Consider the following 19,026-nt stretch of genomic DNA (forward strand, 5'->3'; position numbering starts at 1 on the left):
GTTGTTGGTTTTTCTCTTTTTTCCTTCTTCCTTGTAGCTTCTTTTTCTTTTTTCTTTTTTTCCCCTTTTTGTAGTCTTTGACTTTACGCGTGTATATGCTGCGCACTGATTGAAAACCGTTTTTTTTTTTTTGTTTTCTTTTTTCTTGTGTGGTTCCCTGTTTTCTTTTTTTTTTTTTTATTTGTTTCTTTGACTTTTTTTGTTCTTTTTTTTTTTTTGCTCTCGTTGGATTGTGCATGTTTGTTGTTGTAGTTGCCACTGTTGATTCATTGTATTTCTTTTGATTGTCTCTCTGTTTTTTTTTTTTTTTTTTTTTTTGTTCTTCCTTTAACTTGACGCAGCAATAGCTACAAAGAAGATGCAGAATGATCTTGCCCAAATCCTTAAAAGTATTGATTGGGAAAGCATTCGAGGAGAGAACGAGACAGCTCCTTCTGGCGCCCCGTCCATGTCACCAACAGTACTCAACGATGGGCCTTTGCCACATGCTGAAGGTAGCGTCTCTGGAAATGTAGAAGGAGTACGGGAGGGCTCCTCCATGACTTCTACCGGCATTTCAGTACAACAGCAACAAATACCGACGATGCCAATGGGACCCACCGGGGGCACGTATTACATCAACACGCCATCATATCAGGCGATTAGCATGCCCCCCTCTGCTCCAGCTCGCGGTCAGGTTCAGACTCAGCCAATGGTTTTTGCTCAATCGGGTGGGCAAATGGTGTACATGCAGATGCCATACTTCCAACATACGGCGTATCAACATAATCCCTCTCCACAGCAAATTTATTCAACCCCACAGAACCCCTACTATCATCCTCAGTTTGTACAACTCCCGGTAGAAGGTCAAATGATGACCCAAATGCCTCAGATTCCTCAACAACAGCAGTACTTTCAACCCTCGGCGCTTCATACGATAGGTGTGCCTGCAACTGCATTTCAACAACAACAACAACAACAACAGCAACAACAGGAAGTTGTTGATAATCAAGGCGGATTTGTTTGCTTATTACCAGGAAGCCAACTAGCACAGGGAACGCCATTTTACTATTACGGCGTACGGCCAACGAGCCACTATGTGACCACACAGGCAAAGGATAATTTCTTTGATCTGCCTCCCTACAATAACGTCTTATGGCAAAGGAGCTCACATCCTGCGGATAGGAGTGAACTTGCAGGAAAGAGAGAGGGAAAGGGGAGGACTCCCAGGGTTCCAACGTGCCCTGTTTGTGGCCAGTCGAACTTTGCTTCTGAGAGCGCATTCCGTTCTCATATGCGCAGGAAGCACGAGGATACTGGCTCTACTCTTGCCACAGAGAAATCGATGGAGACCTCGGAAAACGTGACGCCTGCTGCTACGGCCGATGAGAAGGACAATGCGGGATGAAACGAATGACTTCTTTGAGGGTGGAAAGGGGGATGAAGGGACTTCTCTTGGGCACATTTTTGGCGATGTGGCGTAATTCATTTCAATCAGAAAAGAAAAAAAAAAAAAAAAAGAGACGACAAGAAAAGAAAAGACAAAAAAAAAAAGGGGAGGTGGGAAGAAGGAAAGAAAGACAAGGCAATACAAAAAACAACAACAAAGAATAATCATCATGATAATGAATAATAAATAAATAATTAAGAAAAAAAAAGAATTAAAAGGAAGAAGAGGAAGAATAACAAGAAGCAGCGAGAGACGGAAAACGAAACAATTGGGCAGAAAACGGAAAGAGAAGGCCAAATTCCAAACAAATGAAAACAAAAAACAAAAAACAAAACAAAACAAAACAAAACAAAAAAGGAATGTTTTCCCTGATGCAAAACTCCTCCCTTTGTTTCTCGCCGAGAAAATTATTGTTATTATTAGTGACCCCCTTTTTTTTTTTCTTTTTCTCTACATGGTTCCTGTTAATCTTGCGGCGGCGAGAAGGTAACAAAAACAACAACAAAAAAAAGGTACCTTTGCGTGCCTTTTTCTCTTTTTCTTTATTTCGTAAAAAATTTTTTTTTTTTTTTTTTTGCTGAGTGGGGTGCGTTTGTTTTTACCTTATTTTTGTACTGTAGTAGCATGCAGCCCGTGCAGGTTTTTTTGTAAAATGTAGACTCCTGCGTCTTCAGGCCGAGTTAATATGCTGTAGCCACTGTAATGGGTGCGTGTGTCAGGAAATAACGGTAATTTCGTTGGATACGTATTGCGACGCGGCTTTTTATTGCCGCGCCATATTCTTGTGTTTACTGTTGTTGTTGTTGTCGTTTGTTTTTTTTTTGTTTATTATTTATTTATTTATTTGTGTTTTTTCTTAGTTATTATTATTTTTTCCTTTTGGCTTATTTGTTTGCTCCTGCTTTTTTTTTTTTTTTTCCTCTGTGTGTTTCCTTTTTTCTTTCTTTTCTTTTCTTCTTTTTTTTTTTTTATGCTTCTGTCTACGCTTTGCTTCTCTCCCTCTCCCTCTCACCTTTTTTTTTTTTTTTCTTCTGTCAAGAAGGGATGAAATGAGAAGGCTTGTCAAGATCCGCCCCCTGCTTGGCTGCTGGTGGGTGCAGCGTCGAGGTGCCATGGACGGGCAGGCCTTCTTTGAACTCTACGGGAGAAACCCTGACGGTGACGATGTGGACAATTCACAAAGTTTTGGGACCTCTCTTTTTTCGTTGGCTGTTGGCGACGCCTTGCCGGAGGATACATCAGCAAAATGGATCCATGCCCTTAATGAATTCTCCGCCCAACTGTATGCAAGGCCCAACGAGAAGGTCCATCGTTCCGTGGTGGGGAAGGCCTTGGAGGCTCTGGTAGCATCGACATCATTGCCACATTATAGGCGGTCACGATGCAGTCGGCAGAGATGGGAGTCTGCGCTTTGTGTTTGGAACCATGCGGACCAAACGGATCACCATGGCGCTGCGCTCTTAACAGCTGTGCTCTATTACAACGGTAAATACGATGCCGTGATACAGCAGGTGGAAGCACGCTGGTTGGAGGCATCTGCACGTTCCATTAATACGGATGATATCCCACATGCTTTGAGGCTGATGAGCATTTATGTGCTTGCCTTATCTTTTAGAGGGAGAAGATGCGTCCCGCGGTTAATGATGGGAAGGATGAGAGAGCTCGCCGAATTTGCAGGGCGTACGATGCGGGATGGAAAGGCGACCGACGTTGCACGGGAGTATAAAGTATTCCTTTGCGCACTGGATTGGTACTTTCATCACACGGAGGATCCGAAGGAGAAGCGTTTTGTTGCCTCCACATTTCTTCCTTTAACGCCAAAAAAACTTTGTTCTTATGTATTTTCTACGGAATCTGTGAATTTGGATAGTGTAGGGAAGATCCTGCCTCCTGCTATGCTTTTTCATGCTGGGATGCAGTATGCGGCTAAGGGAGAGAAGGAAAACCTGTTGAGCCTCTTTACGGACTGCAAACAACTTGAATTATCCCAAAATGGATTTCGATTATTTCAACTTTCGACACGGCTTGGGGATATGATCTCTCGGATGTCAGGTGTGACGACACGTGGTCTGTTGGAGGTGGTTGGATTCTGTGGAACCGCCCTGAGTTTTGATTCACTTAAAAAAGTTGGTTCCACCCCTCGCTGTCGCAGTGCCGTTCTTGAGGTGCTTAGTCGCATGGAAGGACCAGATGCCTATTTTGCGGTTCGACATGTCCTTTTTCACCACAGTGCCGCGGAGGCGTTGGCTTTTCAGGAGACACATGGAGATATTTTTTCTGGGGATGCAAAACTTGTATGGCGAACTGCATTGCAATCGATGAAGGACTCTATTTCGCAAGGCGATATCAATTGGCGTGAGTCATTGCCCACGGCGCTGCGTTTATTGAGTGATGCCGGTATGACCTCAGTTTTCTTTCAACTTCTAAAGGAAAGCCATAGCGAAGGTGAAGGGTCCTCTCTTATGACAGCTTCAGCATTGGGACAGGCTACACGTCGCTCTGCACAATGGTGGCGCTCATGTGATGTACTTGATATGATTGTATCGTGTAATCCTCCACGAACACGAGCTGATGATTTGTTTCTTGGTGATGCCTGCTTACAGACTTTGTATGCCTTGCGAGATGCCAAACGCTGGAAAGAAGCACTTGCCTTCTACACATCGCTTGCCCCAGTAATGCCGGAAGCGGCACATGGAGTGCTTTGTTCTGTTGTCTGTGGCATGCCTGTGTCAACACCTTGGGAGGAGGCTTTAGCTACAGCTCAGAGCTTTGGTAACGTCCCTGAAAAGTTTTTGAAAACGCTACTGTGTGCTCGAGATCCAGATTGTGTCAGTGCTTTGCAACACCAAAGTTTTCATTCTTGGCGGTACATGCTCCAAGGCTATGCCGAGGGTGGTCGCTGGCGACATGCACTGAGATTGATTAAGGGTTGTAAGGAGGTGGAGTTGGATGCATGGGTCTTGCTTCTTCGTTCAGCGCAACGCGCTCCAGTTGGTGATTTGTCTTGTGAATTTTTTAAATATCTTCCGCAAGTAGTTTGGAGTCATAAGGCTTTGTTAAGGCTAAACATTTTAATTGCCGAGGGGCATGGATATTTAAAGGAGTTGCGTGACGCCTTTCAGAGTCAAAAGGAGAACACTTTGGTGGCAGAGTATGATGCGTTGGTATGCTTTTTGATGGAGGGTTCTTTTCCCTCAAAGAAACTGATCTTTACAGATGAATATGTTATTCACCGATTGCTAATGTCTCCTGCACCTTCTGTGGGGTCAATATGGGTCACTGTTGGGTGGAACAATAACACTTTAGAGGTGTTCAAACGCAGATACATGGGGAATATGAAATCCTTTGTCCAAGGGCACTACAAGATTCATGCTTCATGTATTGCTAAGAAATACTGCAGTAATCGAGAAGGCACTTTCACGCTGCGTGTCATTCCACCTCATTCGACCCTGAACACAAGTGATACACTCATTTCCGTGATGGGGGATGTGATTGTGGCGTATAAGCCGCCTGGAGTAGAGCCACATAGCTACGCCCGGTTGGTGGCTCAGCGAATTCAGGCGGGAGTGATGCATTACTCCGCATATCACCTGAGCCCGTCCTCATGTGGTCTGATTCTCCTCTTGGCGTCAACAATTCCTACGAAAGCTGTGCATCTTGAAATGAAGGTGTTGGCTCGGGTTTTTCCTGTGAGCACCATGTCTTTACCCCTTTTATCTACCGAATTTTACAAGGCGTACACGATGGATGTGATATCGGGACCGTTTTCGGACGGCGGCGTTGTGGTCAAAGCCAAGTGTTGCTCTGACCTGGATGGACTTCTCGCGGGATCATTTTACCGTTTGACAGAGAGCTTGGCTGGCGAGGGCTGGGGAATTTCTTTGCAGGAGAGCGGTACTTGTAGTGGTGCCAAAAAAGACGAATTCGTATGTCTCACGGAGCTGGTTTTGTCTATTCACCACGTGGGTTTAGAGAAGGAACGAATGTACTTTTCTGCTCGCATTCCTCCCTCGTGTATGGCTCAGCTCGCACCAGAGGAAGATCGCCTTTCTCATATTTTGTGTTGACCGAGTTTCCTTTGCAGATATGCACAAGCCCTTTTTTTCTACCGTCACGGCGAGTATTCCTGCTGCTGCTGAAGGTTTGTGTGATTTCTTTTTTTTTTTTTTTTTTAAACCCGCATGCAATTTTGTTTTATTTTTTTTCTTGTTGGGTTAGGAGTTAAAAAATTTTTCACTGAGTCTATGGAAGCCGTGACACATATTGTGAACCCGGGAGGTGAAGGGGCGTTTAGCTCTGTTGCTGATGCCCTGAATGCAGCCGTCTCTGGTGAAACCATCGCTTTAAAGCCAGGTCTGTACGAGGAATTATTGAAGGTGGCAACGGAGGTCACAATCACGGCAGTACCAGATGATTCCTTGGCAGAAAGTGAGGCTGTGATCACGAATGGTGTTGTTATTGTTGCCAATGTCACCATGAGAGGGCTGCAAATATCTGGCAAGATCGATGTTCGCAAAGGTCATGCAGTTATTGAAGACTGCGATATTCATCATGGCTCTGATGGTGTTCGTGTGGGGGAAGGCGCAAAACTCACCATTCGACGTTCTCGTATTCATCACTGTGAGTCTGGCGGTGACGGGATTTTCTTTACCCCTGGGTCATTCGGAGAGGTGGTGGACTGTGACATTTACGAGTGCCGCGTCAATGGGATTCATGCTCATAACGCTTGTGTCACCGCTGGCAACAATCGCATTCGTGATGTCCTCTTTGGCATTTACTTTCGCGGACAATCAACAGGGGCTATGGAGAAGAACTCGATAGAGCATGTTAGAAAGTTTGGCATTTACGTGACGGAGGGAAGTGATCCGGTGGTTCAGGGGAATCAAGTTCGGGAGTGCGGAATGCACTGCGCCTTTGTCTCTCAGGGCGGTAAGGGAATTTGGACAGAGAACAATTTTGAGGGCTCAATGCATGTGCTGACTGGCTGTGCTGCCAAGTTGGGTTCCAACCAAATTAACGGTAAACTTGACGTGGACGTTGCGCCCGTCGTGGCCTAGTCTGTTTTCTGCGGAAGAGATCGTTTGACTTAGTTCTGCCTGTGTGTGTATGTCTTCGCACACGATGCATGTAAATAACGTTTTCCCGGCAACAAGGAAAAAAAAAAGGGAGGAGAAGAGTTTTTTTTTTTTTTGCTTCATCCTATTTTGTTGGTAAGTTACACCGATTGTGTTGTGTTTCTGTTTGTGGTGGGTTTGTGCGTTCAAGGAAGGGATGAGTGGGGCGAGGGCAAAATTTTCTCTTTGTGTTGTGTCCTTTGATTTCACACCCACAGAAAGTGTTGATGCTGGAATGTTGATGTACCATTTGAAGTGTGGCCTTCATACGGTTACCTTTCAGTACCTTTTCCACGTGTTCACAGCCATTATGTATTGGCTCAAATTTTTTTTTTTTCTCTATTTTTGTATATATGTTGTCATCTCTGTCTCTTCTTGTCTGTTTGAAATGAAGGATAAATTGAGGGCAATGGGTCATCCTGCGATGGATGCCGCTGATAGAGAAGACAGCCATGCTGGCTGTTTTTCCGATAGCGTTGGCATGCAGACGTACTCGTTAAACACCAGTTTAGGTGCGATGCACATTATGAGTCGACTAAATAATGAAATGAGTTTCGTGGAGGATACCGCGTCGGGGTCATTTGGTGTGGTGAAAAAGGGCGTATTGGACCTTGACCGCCAGTGCTATGCGGTCAAGCAGACGAAACGGGTGATATCTGGTGAGGGGGATCTTCAACAGCGTCTACAGGAGGTGTATACCTTAAGTGCATGTAGCCATCCAAATGTACTGCGTTATTTTGATGGATGGGTAGAAGACAGGGCTGTTTTTGTACGTACAGAGTGGCTCTCGGACGGTTCAGTTGCTGATTTCGATAGGCCTTTTTCAGAGGCACTATTGCGTTCCGTTATACACCAAATAGCGTCTGCATTGCACTGGCTTTTATGTCATCATATTACACATCGAGACGTAAAGCCGGAGAATATTTTGGCTCGGAAAATGGAGGATGGCACGTATACCTTCAAGCTAGCGGACTTTGGCCTTGCACGTCCTCTCTTTAGAGATCGCCCAAACACGGGTGAAGAGTTTCGTGGCACAAATGACGATGATGGCGACCGTCGTTATCTTTCTCCAGAGGCTTTTGCCATCTCCGAGTTTTCTCAGCAAAAGGGAGAGGCAGATGTCTATGCGTTGGGTGCCAGCTGCGTGGAGCTCATGGGCGGCGACCCATCGCTTGTTCGCAATGGCTGTTACACCGGGAATTTTCATATTTATAGTGCTGAACTGCAAAATTTGGTGCAGTGGATGACGCGACTTGACCCACAGGAACGCCCGGATGCATTTATGGTGGCGCTGTTGACTGTTGATCCCGCATTAAAATCCACAAAGGGGTTTGCACGGCGCATGGCGGCAATTGAGGGTCTGCGCGCGTCGGTTGCGGAACTAGAAAAAAAAGTTACTGAAGCAAATACCACCGAAAAAGAGGAGGGTGGCGCTTAGTTGGTGTTGGTCTTTTTGCTGAGCAATTTTCACAACGAACATTTCAGTCGCCCTGTTTTGCAAACAACAGAAGGGAGAGCGGGACAATCAATACAATGCATCGTATTTGCTGCTGTTGGGTTTTTTTTTTCCCCTCTAACTTGCCCTCTTTTTTTCTTTCTGTGTGTGTGTGTGTGTGTGTGTGCGTCGGGCGTATTTATGCATGCATTGGACGGTTCTCTGATGTACGCAATGGATCTTTTTTTGGGGGCGGTGGGGTTTGTTATGGAAGTGTGCCCAATACACAAATTGCCTCGCCTCTTGTCTTCCTCGCACACTGACGCTTGCAATGTCATGTGCGAAGGATACATATATAATACATATATCTTTTTTTTTTTTTGCCCGTGTGTTTGTCTGTCTGGATTCATATTATTATTATTATTATTATTATTATTATTATTATTATTATTATTATTATTATTATTATTATTATTATGTTCTGTATTTCTCTGCTTGACGTATAGTTGCCTTTTTTTTTCTTTTTGTGTCTTGTTGTTGTTGTTTTGTTTTTTCCCCTGTTTGTTTTTATTTATTATTTATTAAGTGAGTAGCTAAATTAGACCTATATATAAATATATTTATTTATATTTATATTGTGTTGTTTTTGATTGGTTGTTTGTTTGTTTGTTACGTGCACCATTTCTTGTTTGGCTTTTCCTCCCTTTTTTGATAACTTCCCGGTGATGTCTAACGACGAGTTGTTTGTTGAGTCATCTGGCCAAAAGTACAAACTACAAACCCTCTCGGACTTCCGCGCCTTTAAACAGTTTGCGCTTTCCGAAGATAACTGGTCAAGCCATTACTCGGATGCGGTCACAACGGTGGAGTCACGGCCTCCGGAGGACACCTCGGTGGGACTCAACATTGTTCGCGTTCGGCGTGAGATGCGAGGGGTTCCGGGTTTGGACCTGTATGACAACTTACATGACGCCAAGTACCGTGAGGTGTGGGATGAAAATATGATTGAGGGCTATAATATTGTGAAGTTGAATGCGCATAACGATATTGGGTACTACTCCGCGAAGTTTCCCTGGCCTCTGAAGAACCGTGACTTCTGCAATATTCGCTCCTGGATGGAGTTTAGTAACGGCGAGTTTATTATATTTAATCACTCTGTGAAACACGCTGATTGCCCTGAAAAGAAGGGCTTTATTCGTGCTCGATCGATTCTAACTGGATACTTGATCCAGCCCTTGGGCGAAGATGGGTGCGTTTTGACTTATATCACTCAAAGCGACCCTAGGGGCTCTATCCCACATAGTGTCATCAACTTCACCGCAACACGACTTGTCCCAAAGGTGATGACCAAGCTGGAGACCAGTACCAAGAAATACCCAGCTTATGTCAGTCAGAATCACACTGTCTCTCGAGAGGCATTGCCGTGGCGTACACCAAAGATGGATTGGAATAGTTCATATCATTTTCCTGGTGACGAGATGGCTTTTAGAAATGTCTTCGTACCTCATATAAATGGGGACACAAGTGATGGTGAACCTCATGTTACCCCTGATGCGGCGACAAATGCGCCAGGGGAAACATCGCCGTCGGCTCCTTTTGTAGCCTCTGCAGTCCAAACGACAGAGTCCTTCTCCTTGGCACCGGTGGCACCTAACTTTAGCGACGATACTGTAGCCGTTCAACAATATAGGGCGCTCATGCAGGAAGCCATCAATACCGTGGACCGAACCTTTTTGCAAGATGGAAAACCGCCTGAGATGAGTCAATACTTGACACGACTGTCGTATATAATCGATGGTATTAGGCAAACCACTCCGCATTGATGGGTTTTTGAGGAATGGTATCTGGTTTGAATTATTCTTTTGGACCCCTTTCTTTTTTTCTCTTTTTTTTTTTACTTTTTTGTTTGCCGCGTCTCCTTGTACGCTGCCTTGGTGTTGTGCTTCTCTTCCGATGTGCAATATAACCGAATAAGAGAAACAAAAAACAAAAAACAAAAAAACTTGGAAAAGAAAGAAAATAAGAGGGGCAGGTGTGCGATGTTTGTGTTTTGGATTGGAATGAAACGGAATGTGTGAGCTGCCTCCTGTGAATTCATGAGGAGGTAGGGCAAAAAAAAAAGCGAATAATAGTAATAAGGAGCAGCAGTATTCTTGATTGAAGCCTTGAAAAATAAATAAATAAAATAAAATACATTCCAATCCCTTTTTTTCTTTTTTAATTTCGTTTGTTTTCAACTTTTTTCTCACGCTCTTTTTATGTTGTTTTTTTTTTTTTGGGGGGGGGGGGGGAGGGGGAGGAGGAGGAGAAAGAGGAGGAGGTTGAAACGCATGGATATCACGTTCGTTGCTGATTGCGGATCGCACACGGTGAAGCACGCATGCTTCTCAAAGACAGACAAGACCCTGGGGTTTGATCCTGGCGTGAGCGAGGTGCCCAGCACGGCGTACTTGGATGATGCCCTGGACGTGGTGCTGTTTGGACGACAGCTTGCAGAGTTACTTTCAGATTCCTGCCCCGTGGACTCTGGCTTAACACTTTCGTTACTTTTGGACGTGTTGCTTCCGCAGTGGAAGAGGGAACTCATTTTAAAATGCTGTTTTGAGTATCTAGATGCCAAACGTGTGTTTCTGGGCTACGCAGCGGCAACAGCTCTTTTTTCTGTGGGGAAAACAACTGGAATAGGCATGGACGTTGGGTACCGCGGGGTTCGTTTTGTGCCTGTTGTGAATGGCATTGTCCAGACCTCTCTCTGTGCCGAGGTGCAGTCGGTGGGTGCTCGAGGCGCAGACTGTGTGTTGAATCGTCATCTCCCAGAAGCGGAGGAGCCAATTCTTCGCGCGTTGAAGTCTTCCGCGTGCTGGGTTGGTGAGGAGCCCGTCGCGCTGCCCTCACGCTTGACGCTTCCCGACGGCAACACTCTGCCGTTCCCAATTAGTTTTGCTGCGTGCCGGGAGGCCGGCGAGGCGTTGCTCTTTCACCAACCACACATTAGTGCTCCTGTTGCCGTGCACTATGCGTATCAGAAGAGTTTAATGGATTTTCCCTTCTTAAACGAGTGGGTGCTTTTTGGCGGCGCGTCCGCTGTGAAGGGGGTGCGAGAGGTTTTTCGTGGTGCGCTGAGTCATGCCGTGGCGCCTTTGCAGGTGCCCCCGCATCATTTGCAGGCAAAAGTGCCCATGCATGCACCGCTCTCAGGTTGTGTTATTCTCTCTCAGTTGAGCAGTTTTAAGGGCATGTGTGTTCATGCGGCAGAGTACGAGGAAGAAGGACCACACCGTTGCATTCACCTTAAGGCTGTCGATGGAAGGTGAATGAAAATACGCATGAAGAAACGTAGAAGATGTGTTATTGGGCGTGGGGCACGTTGGGCAGTCATTTCTCCTTAAAAAAAAATAATCTTTCTTGTTTGTATGTGTGCATTGTGCCACAGCAACTACTTCTTATTTTTCCCTTTTTTTTTTTCTTTTTGGCTCCGATCTTCTAAAAAACTTCGCCTTTTTTTTTGTCGTGTGATGGTTTGAATTTAATTGAACGAACCCGCAAAAAAAAAAAAAAAACATGTGATACGGAGTGTAGCACAGACACACACACACACACGCAGAAACTACCGTACGTCGAGGCGTATGTGTCTCCCTGTCTTTGGGAGTCAAGGATGGGGTTATTTAGAGCGTTGAAGTTCCGTCTCATTGCGCGGTATGAACTCATGCGGGCTCGGATGGCAATGCGTGGCATGGCTGATCATGAACTGATTGGCCGTTACTGTGGCCTTGCGCTCATTCCATTCACAGTCTACATCTGTGCTGGCACGATGCAAGGCTACGCGAAGGATCGCGTGAAGGATTCTCTTTCCAAGCGAGGCAAGTGACATGAATAGGGTCTTCTTTCTTACTTCTTTTTTTTTTTTTTGTATGAGTTGCGGTCAATTGTTTTTATTTGGGGGCCTGTGAAAAGCGGACATCTGTGCTTGTCGGGAAGAAGTTGGTCCCATCCATGATCCGACTGCCTGAATTTAGGGGGTTTTTAAAAATTTATTTCTGCACACTTCTCATTTCTTTGTTACTGTATCCTACATACATGCACATGCACATTGGAGGAGAAATTACTGAGGACTTGGAATTTGACTGGGGGAAACACCATAAATAGCAGTTGAACAAAGAACACGCTCACACAGTTTTGTATACTGGCAAAAGAAGGGAACCAAAAAGGAAAAGGAAATACAGAAAAGGTGCCATGCTCTTGACAAGTGGTCGAGTGAGGCGGAGAAATGCAGCGCCGATACAAAAGACCATTCAAACAAAGGCCTCCGTGGTGGACCAGCTGGAGGAGGCGCTGCAGGCACGGGATTTCTCCAAGGCTACAACAATGCTAGAGTTCTACAAGACAACAAACCAGCCGGTTGGCGATCTCTCCATTAACCCATGGCTGGCATACAGTGCATTTCACATGAATGATGTGGGAAAGGCTATTGATGTCTACAAGGAGTTATTGTCCCTAGAACGTTGTGATCCAATGCACTATATCCACATGGGATGTTGTCACTTTGTTAATGGATCCTACAAGGAGGCAGAGGAGTGTGTGTTAAGGGGACCAGAGTGTTCGTTGCAAACACGTTTATTGTTTCACATTGCCCAGAAATTATACGATGAGGAAAAGTTGCTGGTTTACCACCAGAAGTTGAAGGATACGGTTGAGGATCAACTTTCATTGGCCGCGGTTCATTACTATCGTGGTCACTTTCAAGAAGCCATTGATGTTTACAAGCGAATTCTACTAGAAACCCGAGAGTACGTAGCACTCAACGTGTACGTTGCGATGTGTTATTATAAGTTGGACTACTATGATGTTAGCTTGGAGGTGTTGAATGTATACTTGCAAACACATAGCAACAGTGCCACTGCCATCAACTTGAAGGCATGCAATCACTACCGTCTGTATAATGGCAAGACGGCAGAGGGAGAGTTAAGAGTACTCATCGACCTGCAGCGGTCAACTTACAATGTTGAGAATGACATAGTAAAACACAACTTGGTTGTCTTTCGTAACGGGGAGGACGCACTTCAAGCATTACCTCCGCTTATCAATGTTGTCCCCGAGGCAAGGCTGAATCTCGTTATTTATCAACTGCGTCACGATCAATTTGAGGAGGCGTACGAGTTGATCAAAGATCTTGAGCCTGTTTCTACGCCTGAGTACATTCTAAAAGGCGTCGTGAATGCCTTAATTGGACAAAAACTTGACTCGGAGGAGCATCTGAAGATCACACGGGAGTATTTCAATCTCATAGGCACTGCTCAGTCTGAGTGCGACACCATTCCCGGGCGACAGTGCATGGCCTCATACTTCTTTTTGCTCCGTGACTTTCCAAATGTTCTTCTTTACTTACGCTCCATCAAACCCTACTTTTTAAACGATGATACATTCCTATATCTGTATGGCATTGCCTGTGCGGGGACCGGGAATTTTGCGGAAGCGGAAGAATCGCTCACGGCGGTTCGCTCCGAAAAAATTAGGGCGGAATTCAGCTACACAAGTTGGCTAATGCGATCTCACATCATGAACAATCATGCAAAGCGGGCATGGGATATTTATCTGAAAATGGAGACAAGCGCTGAATCCTTTAATGTCTTGCAGCTCATGGCAAATGACTGTTACAAGGTCTGTGCGTTTTACTATGCTGCCAAGGCCTTTGACGTTCTCGAACGCCTTGACAATGCCCCCGAGTACATTGAGGGTAAAAAAGGAGCTTGCATTGGTGTCTTTCAACAGGTGTTTGCGAATCAAGAGCCTGTGGACTCGCTCTTTGATGTTGTGAAGATGTTGGAGTCCAGTGTCCAACAGCACGCCAGCGAGCCACAGGTTTCGCAGCAGTTTGAAAGCATACTGAAGGTGATGAAGGAGTGGCTCAAGGAGAGCAAACTCAAGCGCAAGTAGAGAGTCCGCCAGACAAATGAGGGTGCTGTGCGGCAGTGGTGGTGGGGATGGAGGGGAAAAAAAAAAAAAAAAGAAACAACGGCGAAGCAGTGGCAGACAGAAGGGGGGAAGGGGGGCATATTAATAGCGCCAAAGTGGAATTATTAATGCACCCCAACATAAGTCTCTTTTCCATCAGACGTGAAAAAGAGAGATTTACATTTTATTTTTATGAAACAGGTTTATTATTATTACTATTATTATTTTCCCCTTTTTTCTGTTTATTATTATTTATTTTTGTTTGCTTGTTTTTTTGTTTTTTTTTATTTTGTTTGTTTGTCTTTTCGCCCGTTTTTTTTTTTTTCCTCCCCTCACGTCTACGTTTATATATGTGACTGATTTTCATGGTTGTTTATTTATCTGGCAAAGGAAAAAGGATGGGCATATGACAAATGATAGAGCTGAGGTGAATGCATGGATGAAGTATGGCTGTTTTTTTGGAGTGCATGTCACGTGCCATTCTTTTCAGTTCTGCGAGGAAAACATTCTTTTTTGAATATGTTGATGCCGTCTTCCTCGCTTTTTTTTTTTTTGTGTGTGTGTGTGTTTGTGGCTTCATGTTGCTTGAAAGGCTTTTCTATTGCTTGACTCTCTTTGGTTGGCGAAGACGTTCTTTTTTTTTTATTATTTAATTTTATTTTTTACCGAATAGGGGAGGGGAATGATTAGACATGGCCTTTTTGATGCCACAGCGACACTGGTGCCATCAGCGGATGTACTGAAGGCCATGCATGCATTATATTGGCGTGGTGGTTTCCTTGGTACCTGCGTTGCGGTGTTGCCACGTGTTTTGGTGACAGCAGGCCATCACTTTAACGCAGTCAAGGATGACGTTGGCGATTTTACCATTCGACAACCGGATATGACAGAGGCTCACGTTGAACATGCGTTGAAGAATGGAGCCAATGACATTCTTGTTCTGTGGGTCGATAGGGAACTGGAACATATTCCTCTGCGCGGTTTTCTTCCTCCAATACAGGCGCGTGTGGCCACCGTGTGGCTCTCGACAAAGTGGCCGCACGAGACAATTGTGTCGCCAGGGGTCGTGGTTGAAAGCGGGTTGCTTAACTGCGTGGCACGCGGAACCGTCAGCACCAGCGGCTCCAGTGGTGCGCCTGTGATTGATCACTTTGGGGATCACGTTGTGGGTATGCATCTCACGTCTAACACTCGCGATGGTTCTCGGGTGTCTGGTTTTATTCCAGCGCGTAAGATTATTTCTGTTCTTGCCGAAATGGGTGTCAGCTGCCGTGCGCTCTAACGTCGCGTGTGAGGGAGAAGAAAACATTTCCAATGCACTTTTTCCTCTGGTGCTCCACACATTTTCTTGAAAAAGCACCCACACAAAAAAAGGAGAAATACTGTTGAGTTTGAATGATTGTGTTTCAATGGAGGGGAGGAAAAATAGCAACGAAACCACAACAAAAAGTACTGCGAATTGTTCACTTTGGAAGATATTTTTTTTCTTTTTATATATTTTTTTTTGATGAGTTTTATTTTGGTTTTAGTTTTTACGCACAGGTTTGGAAGCATTCCTCTCAGTGCGTGTGTGTGGTTGGCTTTTGTTTTGTGTAGTGGGTTGAATAGGATGTCTTCTGCGGACATACCTGCCATTTACGGTGTGAGGGAGGATGTGGGAGTTCCATTCTACATCTCTTCCTCGGAGCTAGTTGCTGGGAGCGTCGCCGGCTTTGTGGAGCACTTTGCCATGTTTCCATTCGACACGATCAAGACTAGAATACAGAGTGGGAGCTCACCAAACATCACATCCGCCCTTCGTCAGGTGTTTCGTAGCGAGCCTCTTACGCACCTCTACCGTGGTGTTTTTCCCATTCTTGTGTCTGCTGTTCCTTCGCACGGAGCGTACTTTGGCTCATATGAGTCGGCAAAGCGTGTTTTTGGAGAGGAATCGAATGCATCGATCCTGATATCCTCGAGTTGTGCGGCGGCGGCCCACGACACGATCGCCACCCCTTTTGATGTTGTGAAGCAGCGGATGCAGATGGACAATGGAGGGCGATTCACTTCTTCTTTGCGGTGTGCGCGTTACGTTTTTGAGGAGAATGGGCTCCGGGTATTTTTTGTTTCGCTGCCCACAACAATATTGATGAATGTGCCACACGTTGCGACGTACTGGACGGTGTACGAGGGATTCCTCGCTTTTCTGGGTGGTGGGCGCCGCGACAAGGAGAACGAGCTTGCGGTGGAGTATGTGGCAGCCGCCCTCTTAGCCGGCACCATGGCGTCAGTAGTCTCTTCCCCGTTGGATGTTGCCAAGACGCATCTACAGCTTGGGAATGAATCACGTTTTTTGGCAGTCTTACGAAATATTGTTCTAAACCGTGGTGTGCGTGGATTTTTTGCTGGCGTTTCTGCGAGAATTATACACACGGCTTCCTCAGGCGCACTGATGATGATTACTTACGAGATGACAAAGAAAGCCATGGAGCGTTGGTAATATTTTCATACATGCGATCCCACTTACTTGTATTCACAATGTTTTGACATATGAAGCAAAATCCTTGCCAATATTTTTTCTTCTCTTCAACAACAACCAAAACAAGAAGGAAAAAGAAACCAGGTGTTTAATAAACAGGTAAAACACCATCGAAAATGATATATACAGAAGACAAGAACACATTTGCCTAAGGATTTTCATGCTTATTTGAAGGGTGGTTTTGAGGCTCGCGGGTCGTGAGTCTGAACCCCATGCTAAGTGAGAAACGGTGCTGGAAATAACTCTTTTTTGTTGTTGTTGTTTGTTTTGCATATAATTTTTTTTTTTTGTTCTTTGTTATTTCCTTCTGACGAAGGGACTGTTGGTGTGTAGACGCCCATGACTGGCTCCCAGGCACTCCGCCGTATTCTCTACGTTGATGCAGAAGATGGATCTGTTGCCCGTCGTGGCTATCATTTTGGTGGGGCCTATGAGCCGCTTTTGTACTCAACAATGCTCGAACAGCCTGCAGGACTGCAGCCACGTAGCGGTTTTCGTGTAGCTTGCGCCTGTTTGGCCGGTTGCTTCTTTGGATGCCTGACAATGAAGGCAAGGAACATGGAGCGGTGGTGGTTAGGACTCTTCTTTATGTGCGGTATGTATTACAATGCCGTGAAGGCGCAAAAAGTGAACAATGGTTTAGTTGGACATCAATGTGGATTCTTTGCCGCAGGGATGGGCGTTTTGGGGTGTGGCTGCCGTTTAGCCGTGCATGCAGGAAGCGCCAGAATGAACAGACGACTTCTTTTTTTATTCGCCAGCCTTATGTGGTATGAAGTTGGCCGGTACCACATGTGGGCGGAACACGTTTCGGAATTTCGACGTGAAATCACACCAGAGCGGTCATATGATCTTTTGGCGGAATTTGTCCCACAAGAGATTGAGACCGAATTTCTTCCGTATCGTTCCGTGTCGTCAGAATAAAATGACAGTACTGAATCCATTGGCATCGTTAGTTGCTTACATGCTCAGGGCTAGATTCTCCTCTTGGACTAAGGAATCTGGTTGCATGGTCGGCTTTTTTTTTGTTTGTGTGTGTAACGTTTTCTCTCCAAGTGGTGTGGAGGAAAAGCATTGTCGTTAATTTCCCGTTTTTTTTTTGTTGTTGTTGTTTTTGGTCTGTCTGCTCCCTTTTTTTTTTTTTTTTTGCTTTGGAGGAGAATTGAGAAAAGGGGACCGAAGGGAAGACCTTTAGAGAAGTGTTGTCTGTTTTTCCGTGTAACTGTACTTCTGTGTGGAAGATGCCAAAGGCCGTTATTTTGGATCAGGATGGTAATCACGATGACATCATTTCTCTGGCACTGCTGCTAGCGTGGCCAGAGAAGGTAAGTGTCATTGGCTGCATCTGCACAGATGCCGATTGTTTTGTTGCTGATGCATTCAACATCACCGGGAAACTGATGTGCCTTTTAAACAAGCGTGCGAACCGGCCTCTTTTTCCCATTGGCATTTCGTCTTTTCATGGCGTGAATCCGTTTCCGATGGAGTGGCGCTGTTCTGCGAAAAACATGGATGATTTGCCCTCTCTGAACATTCCTGAGCACACCGAGATGTGGGAGAAGTTGAAGCCAGAGTATGAAAAACTCGTGGGTGAGGAGTTGCTTGCGGATCTGGTGATGAATTCGCCGGAAAAGGTAACGATATGTGTGACCGGACCACTCTCCAATGTGGCGTGGTGTATAGAGAAGTATGGGAGACGCTTTACAGACAAGGTGGAGGAGTGTGTCATCATGGGTGGCGCTGTGGATGTCGGTGGCAATGTTTTTCTCCCGGGCACTGACGGGACGGCAGAATGGAACATTTATTGGGATCCACCAGCAGCGAAGACGGTGCTGGAATGCCCTCATATACGCAACGTTCTCTTCTCACTTAATTCGACGAATACCGTTCCTGTATGCTCATCTCTTGTGAAGCGCTTTGGTGCCCAAAATGAGTACTTGCTTTCGCAATTTGTGGGTTCCACCTGGGCCATGTGCACGCACCATGTGCTTCTTCGCCCAGGCGATGGCTACTATGCCTGGGATTCTCTGACAGCCGCCTACGTAATTGACAACAATTTGGCAGATCTTGAGCCGATGGCTCTGGAGGTAGAGATTAATAAAACAAAGGACGAGGGGCGCACGTTTCGTTCGACGCAAGGACGTACTTGCACATATGTTGCCAAGAACACCAATGCAGAATTATTTTATGACATGGTGCTTTCCAGTATGCGTATTTGCTGATAATTCACGGGGAAAGAGACATGTGGGGGGGGTCATAAGACTGAGAAAAGAAAAGGAAGGAGATTCACTTTTTAAAAAGAGAAAACGTAAGAATGAATAAAGACATAGTTTATTTTTACTTTTATCATTTGAAACGTTGAAATGAGGGGAGCGTGCTTTTATTTGGAAGAGTTGAATTGCCGATGACACGTGGAAAGGAAGAAAAAAAAAAAAAGAACAATAGAGGAGGACGGCGAGGAAAAAGAAGAGATAGGCCTTTTTTTATGTGTGTGTTTGCCTGTGTGGAGGGGTGCATCCGTGTGTGGTGTGCGTGTATACATGCGTGCGGAACTGTTGACCACACAGCGGATTGGAAA

General features: G+C 45.4%; 12 protein-coding genes across 12 annotated transcripts, besides 28 other annotated features; all 12 read left to right on the top strand.

The window, feature by feature from the left end:
- Nucleotides 1–12,655: part of a sequence feature (heterozygous, non-Esmeraldo-like haplotype) that runs on past the window's edge.
- Nucleotides 10–70: a sequence feature (T-rich).
- Nucleotides 120–218: a sequence feature (T-rich).
- Nucleotides 296–329: a microsatellite.
- On the top strand, nt 359–1,387 carry Tc00.1047053508153.540 (hypothetical protein, conserved; the record flags this gene model as incomplete). Its single annotated transcript, XM_816988.1, has 1 exon — nt 359–1,387. The coding sequence occupies one exon, from the start codon at nt 359–361 to the stop codon at nt 1,385–1,387; it is 1,029 nt and encodes a 342-aa protein (XP_822081.1).
- Nucleotides 941–972: a microsatellite.
- Nucleotides 1,476–1,533: a sequence feature (A-rich).
- Nucleotides 1,608–1,646: a sequence feature (AT_rich).
- Nucleotides 1,732–1,783: a microsatellite.
- Nucleotides 1,980–2,005: a sequence feature (AT_rich).
- Nucleotides 2,239–2,399: a sequence feature (T-rich).
- Nucleotides 2,479–5,496, top strand: Tc00.1047053508153.550 (hypothetical protein, conserved; the record flags this gene model as incomplete). Its single annotated transcript, XM_816990.1, has 1 exon — nt 2,479–5,496. One exon carries the CDS (start codon nt 2,479–2,481, stop codon nt 5,494–5,496), a length of 3,018 nt encoding a protein of 1,005 aa, XP_822083.1.
- Nucleotides 5,585–5,605: a sequence feature (AT_rich).
- Tc00.1047053508153.560 (hypothetical protein, conserved) lies at nt 5,611–6,486 on the top strand (the record flags this gene model as incomplete). Its single annotated transcript, XM_816992.1, has 1 exon — nt 5,611–6,486. The coding sequence occupies one exon, from the start codon at nt 5,611–5,613 to the stop codon at nt 6,484–6,486; it is 876 nt and encodes a 291-aa protein (XP_822085.1).
- Tc00.1047053508153.570 (protein kinase, putative) lies at nt 6,701–7,981 on the top strand (the record flags this gene model as incomplete). The annotated part of the gene is made up of 1 exon (XM_816993.1): nt 6,701–7,981. The coding sequence occupies one exon, from the start codon at nt 6,701–6,703 to the stop codon at nt 7,979–7,981; it is 1,281 nt and encodes a 426-aa protein (XP_822086.1).
- Nucleotides 8,142–8,168: a microsatellite.
- Nucleotides 8,388–8,456: a microsatellite.
- Nucleotides 8,485–8,558: a sequence feature (T-rich).
- Nucleotides 8,584–8,615: a sequence feature (AT_rich).
- Tc00.1047053508153.590 (hypothetical protein, conserved) lies at nt 8,704–9,801 on the top strand (the record flags this gene model as incomplete). The annotated part of the gene is made up of 1 exon (XM_816994.1): nt 8,704–9,801. One exon carries the CDS (start codon nt 8,704–8,706, stop codon nt 9,799–9,801), a length of 1,098 nt encoding a protein of 365 aa, XP_822087.1.
- Nucleotides 9,850–9,886: a sequence feature (T-rich).
- Nucleotides 10,147–10,171: a sequence feature (AT_rich).
- Nucleotides 10,184–10,255: a sequence feature (T-rich).
- Nucleotides 10,256–10,299: a sequence feature (GA-rich).
- Nucleotides 10,309–11,292, top strand: Tc00.1047053508153.600 (actin-like protein, putative; the record flags this gene model as incomplete). The annotated part of the gene is made up of 1 exon (XM_816995.1): nt 10,309–11,292. One exon carries the CDS (start codon nt 10,309–10,311, stop codon nt 11,290–11,292), a length of 984 nt encoding a protein of 327 aa, XP_822088.1.
- Tc00.1047053508153.605 (hypothetical protein, conserved) lies at nt 11,634–11,846 on the top strand (the record flags this gene model as incomplete). Its single annotated transcript, XM_817035.1, has 1 exon — nt 11,634–11,846. One exon carries the CDS (start codon nt 11,634–11,636, stop codon nt 11,844–11,846), a length of 213 nt encoding a protein of 70 aa, XP_822128.1.
- Nucleotides 12,212–13,912, top strand: Tc00.1047053508153.610 (hypothetical protein, conserved; the record flags this gene model as incomplete). Its single annotated transcript, XM_816996.1, has 1 exon — nt 12,212–13,912. The coding sequence occupies one exon, from the start codon at nt 12,212–12,214 to the stop codon at nt 13,910–13,912; it is 1,701 nt and encodes a 566-aa protein (XP_822089.1).
- Nucleotides 12,656–13,085: a sequence feature (areas merged during assembly that could not be assigned to a particular haplotype. This can correspond to areas where the two haplotypes were merged or to regions with more than two copies in the genome that were merged during assembly.).
- Nucleotides 13,086–13,692: a sequence feature (haploid, Esmeraldo-like haplotype).
- Nucleotides 13,693–19,026: part of a sequence feature (heterozygous, non-Esmeraldo-like haplotype) that runs on past the window's edge.
- Nucleotides 14,134–14,156: a microsatellite.
- Nucleotides 14,188–14,231: a microsatellite.
- Nucleotides 14,565–14,595: a sequence feature (AT_rich).
- On the top strand, nt 14,613–15,212 carry Tc00.1047053508153.620 (hypothetical protein, conserved; the record flags this gene model as incomplete). The annotated part of the gene is made up of 1 exon (XM_816997.1): nt 14,613–15,212. The coding sequence occupies one exon, from the start codon at nt 14,613–14,615 to the stop codon at nt 15,210–15,212; it is 600 nt and encodes a 199-aa protein (XP_822090.1).
- Nucleotides 15,406–15,436: a sequence feature (AT_rich).
- Tc00.1047053508153.630 (mitochondrial carrier protein, putative) lies at nt 15,540–16,409 on the top strand (the record flags this gene model as incomplete). The annotated part of the gene is made up of 1 exon (XM_816998.1): nt 15,540–16,409. One exon carries the CDS (start codon nt 15,540–15,542, stop codon nt 16,407–16,409), a length of 870 nt encoding a protein of 289 aa, XP_822091.1.
- On the top strand, nt 16,788–17,372 carry Tc00.1047053508153.634 (hypothetical protein, conserved; the record flags this gene model as incomplete). The annotated part of the gene is made up of 1 exon (XM_817021.1): nt 16,788–17,372. One exon carries the CDS (start codon nt 16,788–16,790, stop codon nt 17,370–17,372), a length of 585 nt encoding a protein of 194 aa, XP_822114.1.
- Nucleotides 17,540–17,601: a sequence feature (T-rich).
- Nucleotides 17,690–18,670, top strand: Tc00.1047053508153.640 (inosine-adenosine-guanosine-nucleoside hydrolase, putative; the record flags this gene model as incomplete). Its single annotated transcript, XM_816999.1, has 1 exon — nt 17,690–18,670. One exon carries the CDS (start codon nt 17,690–17,692, stop codon nt 18,668–18,670), a length of 981 nt encoding a protein of 326 aa, XP_822092.1.
- Nucleotides 18,936–18,997: a microsatellite.

Source organism: Trypanosoma cruzi, genomic scaffold (assembly GCF_000209065.1).
Source record: "Trypanosoma cruzi strain CL Brener 1047053516697 genomic scaffold, whole genome shotgun sequence".
In the NCBI taxonomy this organism is placed as follows: Eukaryota; Euglenozoa; class Kinetoplastea; order Trypanosomatida; family Trypanosomatidae; genus Trypanosoma; species Trypanosoma cruzi.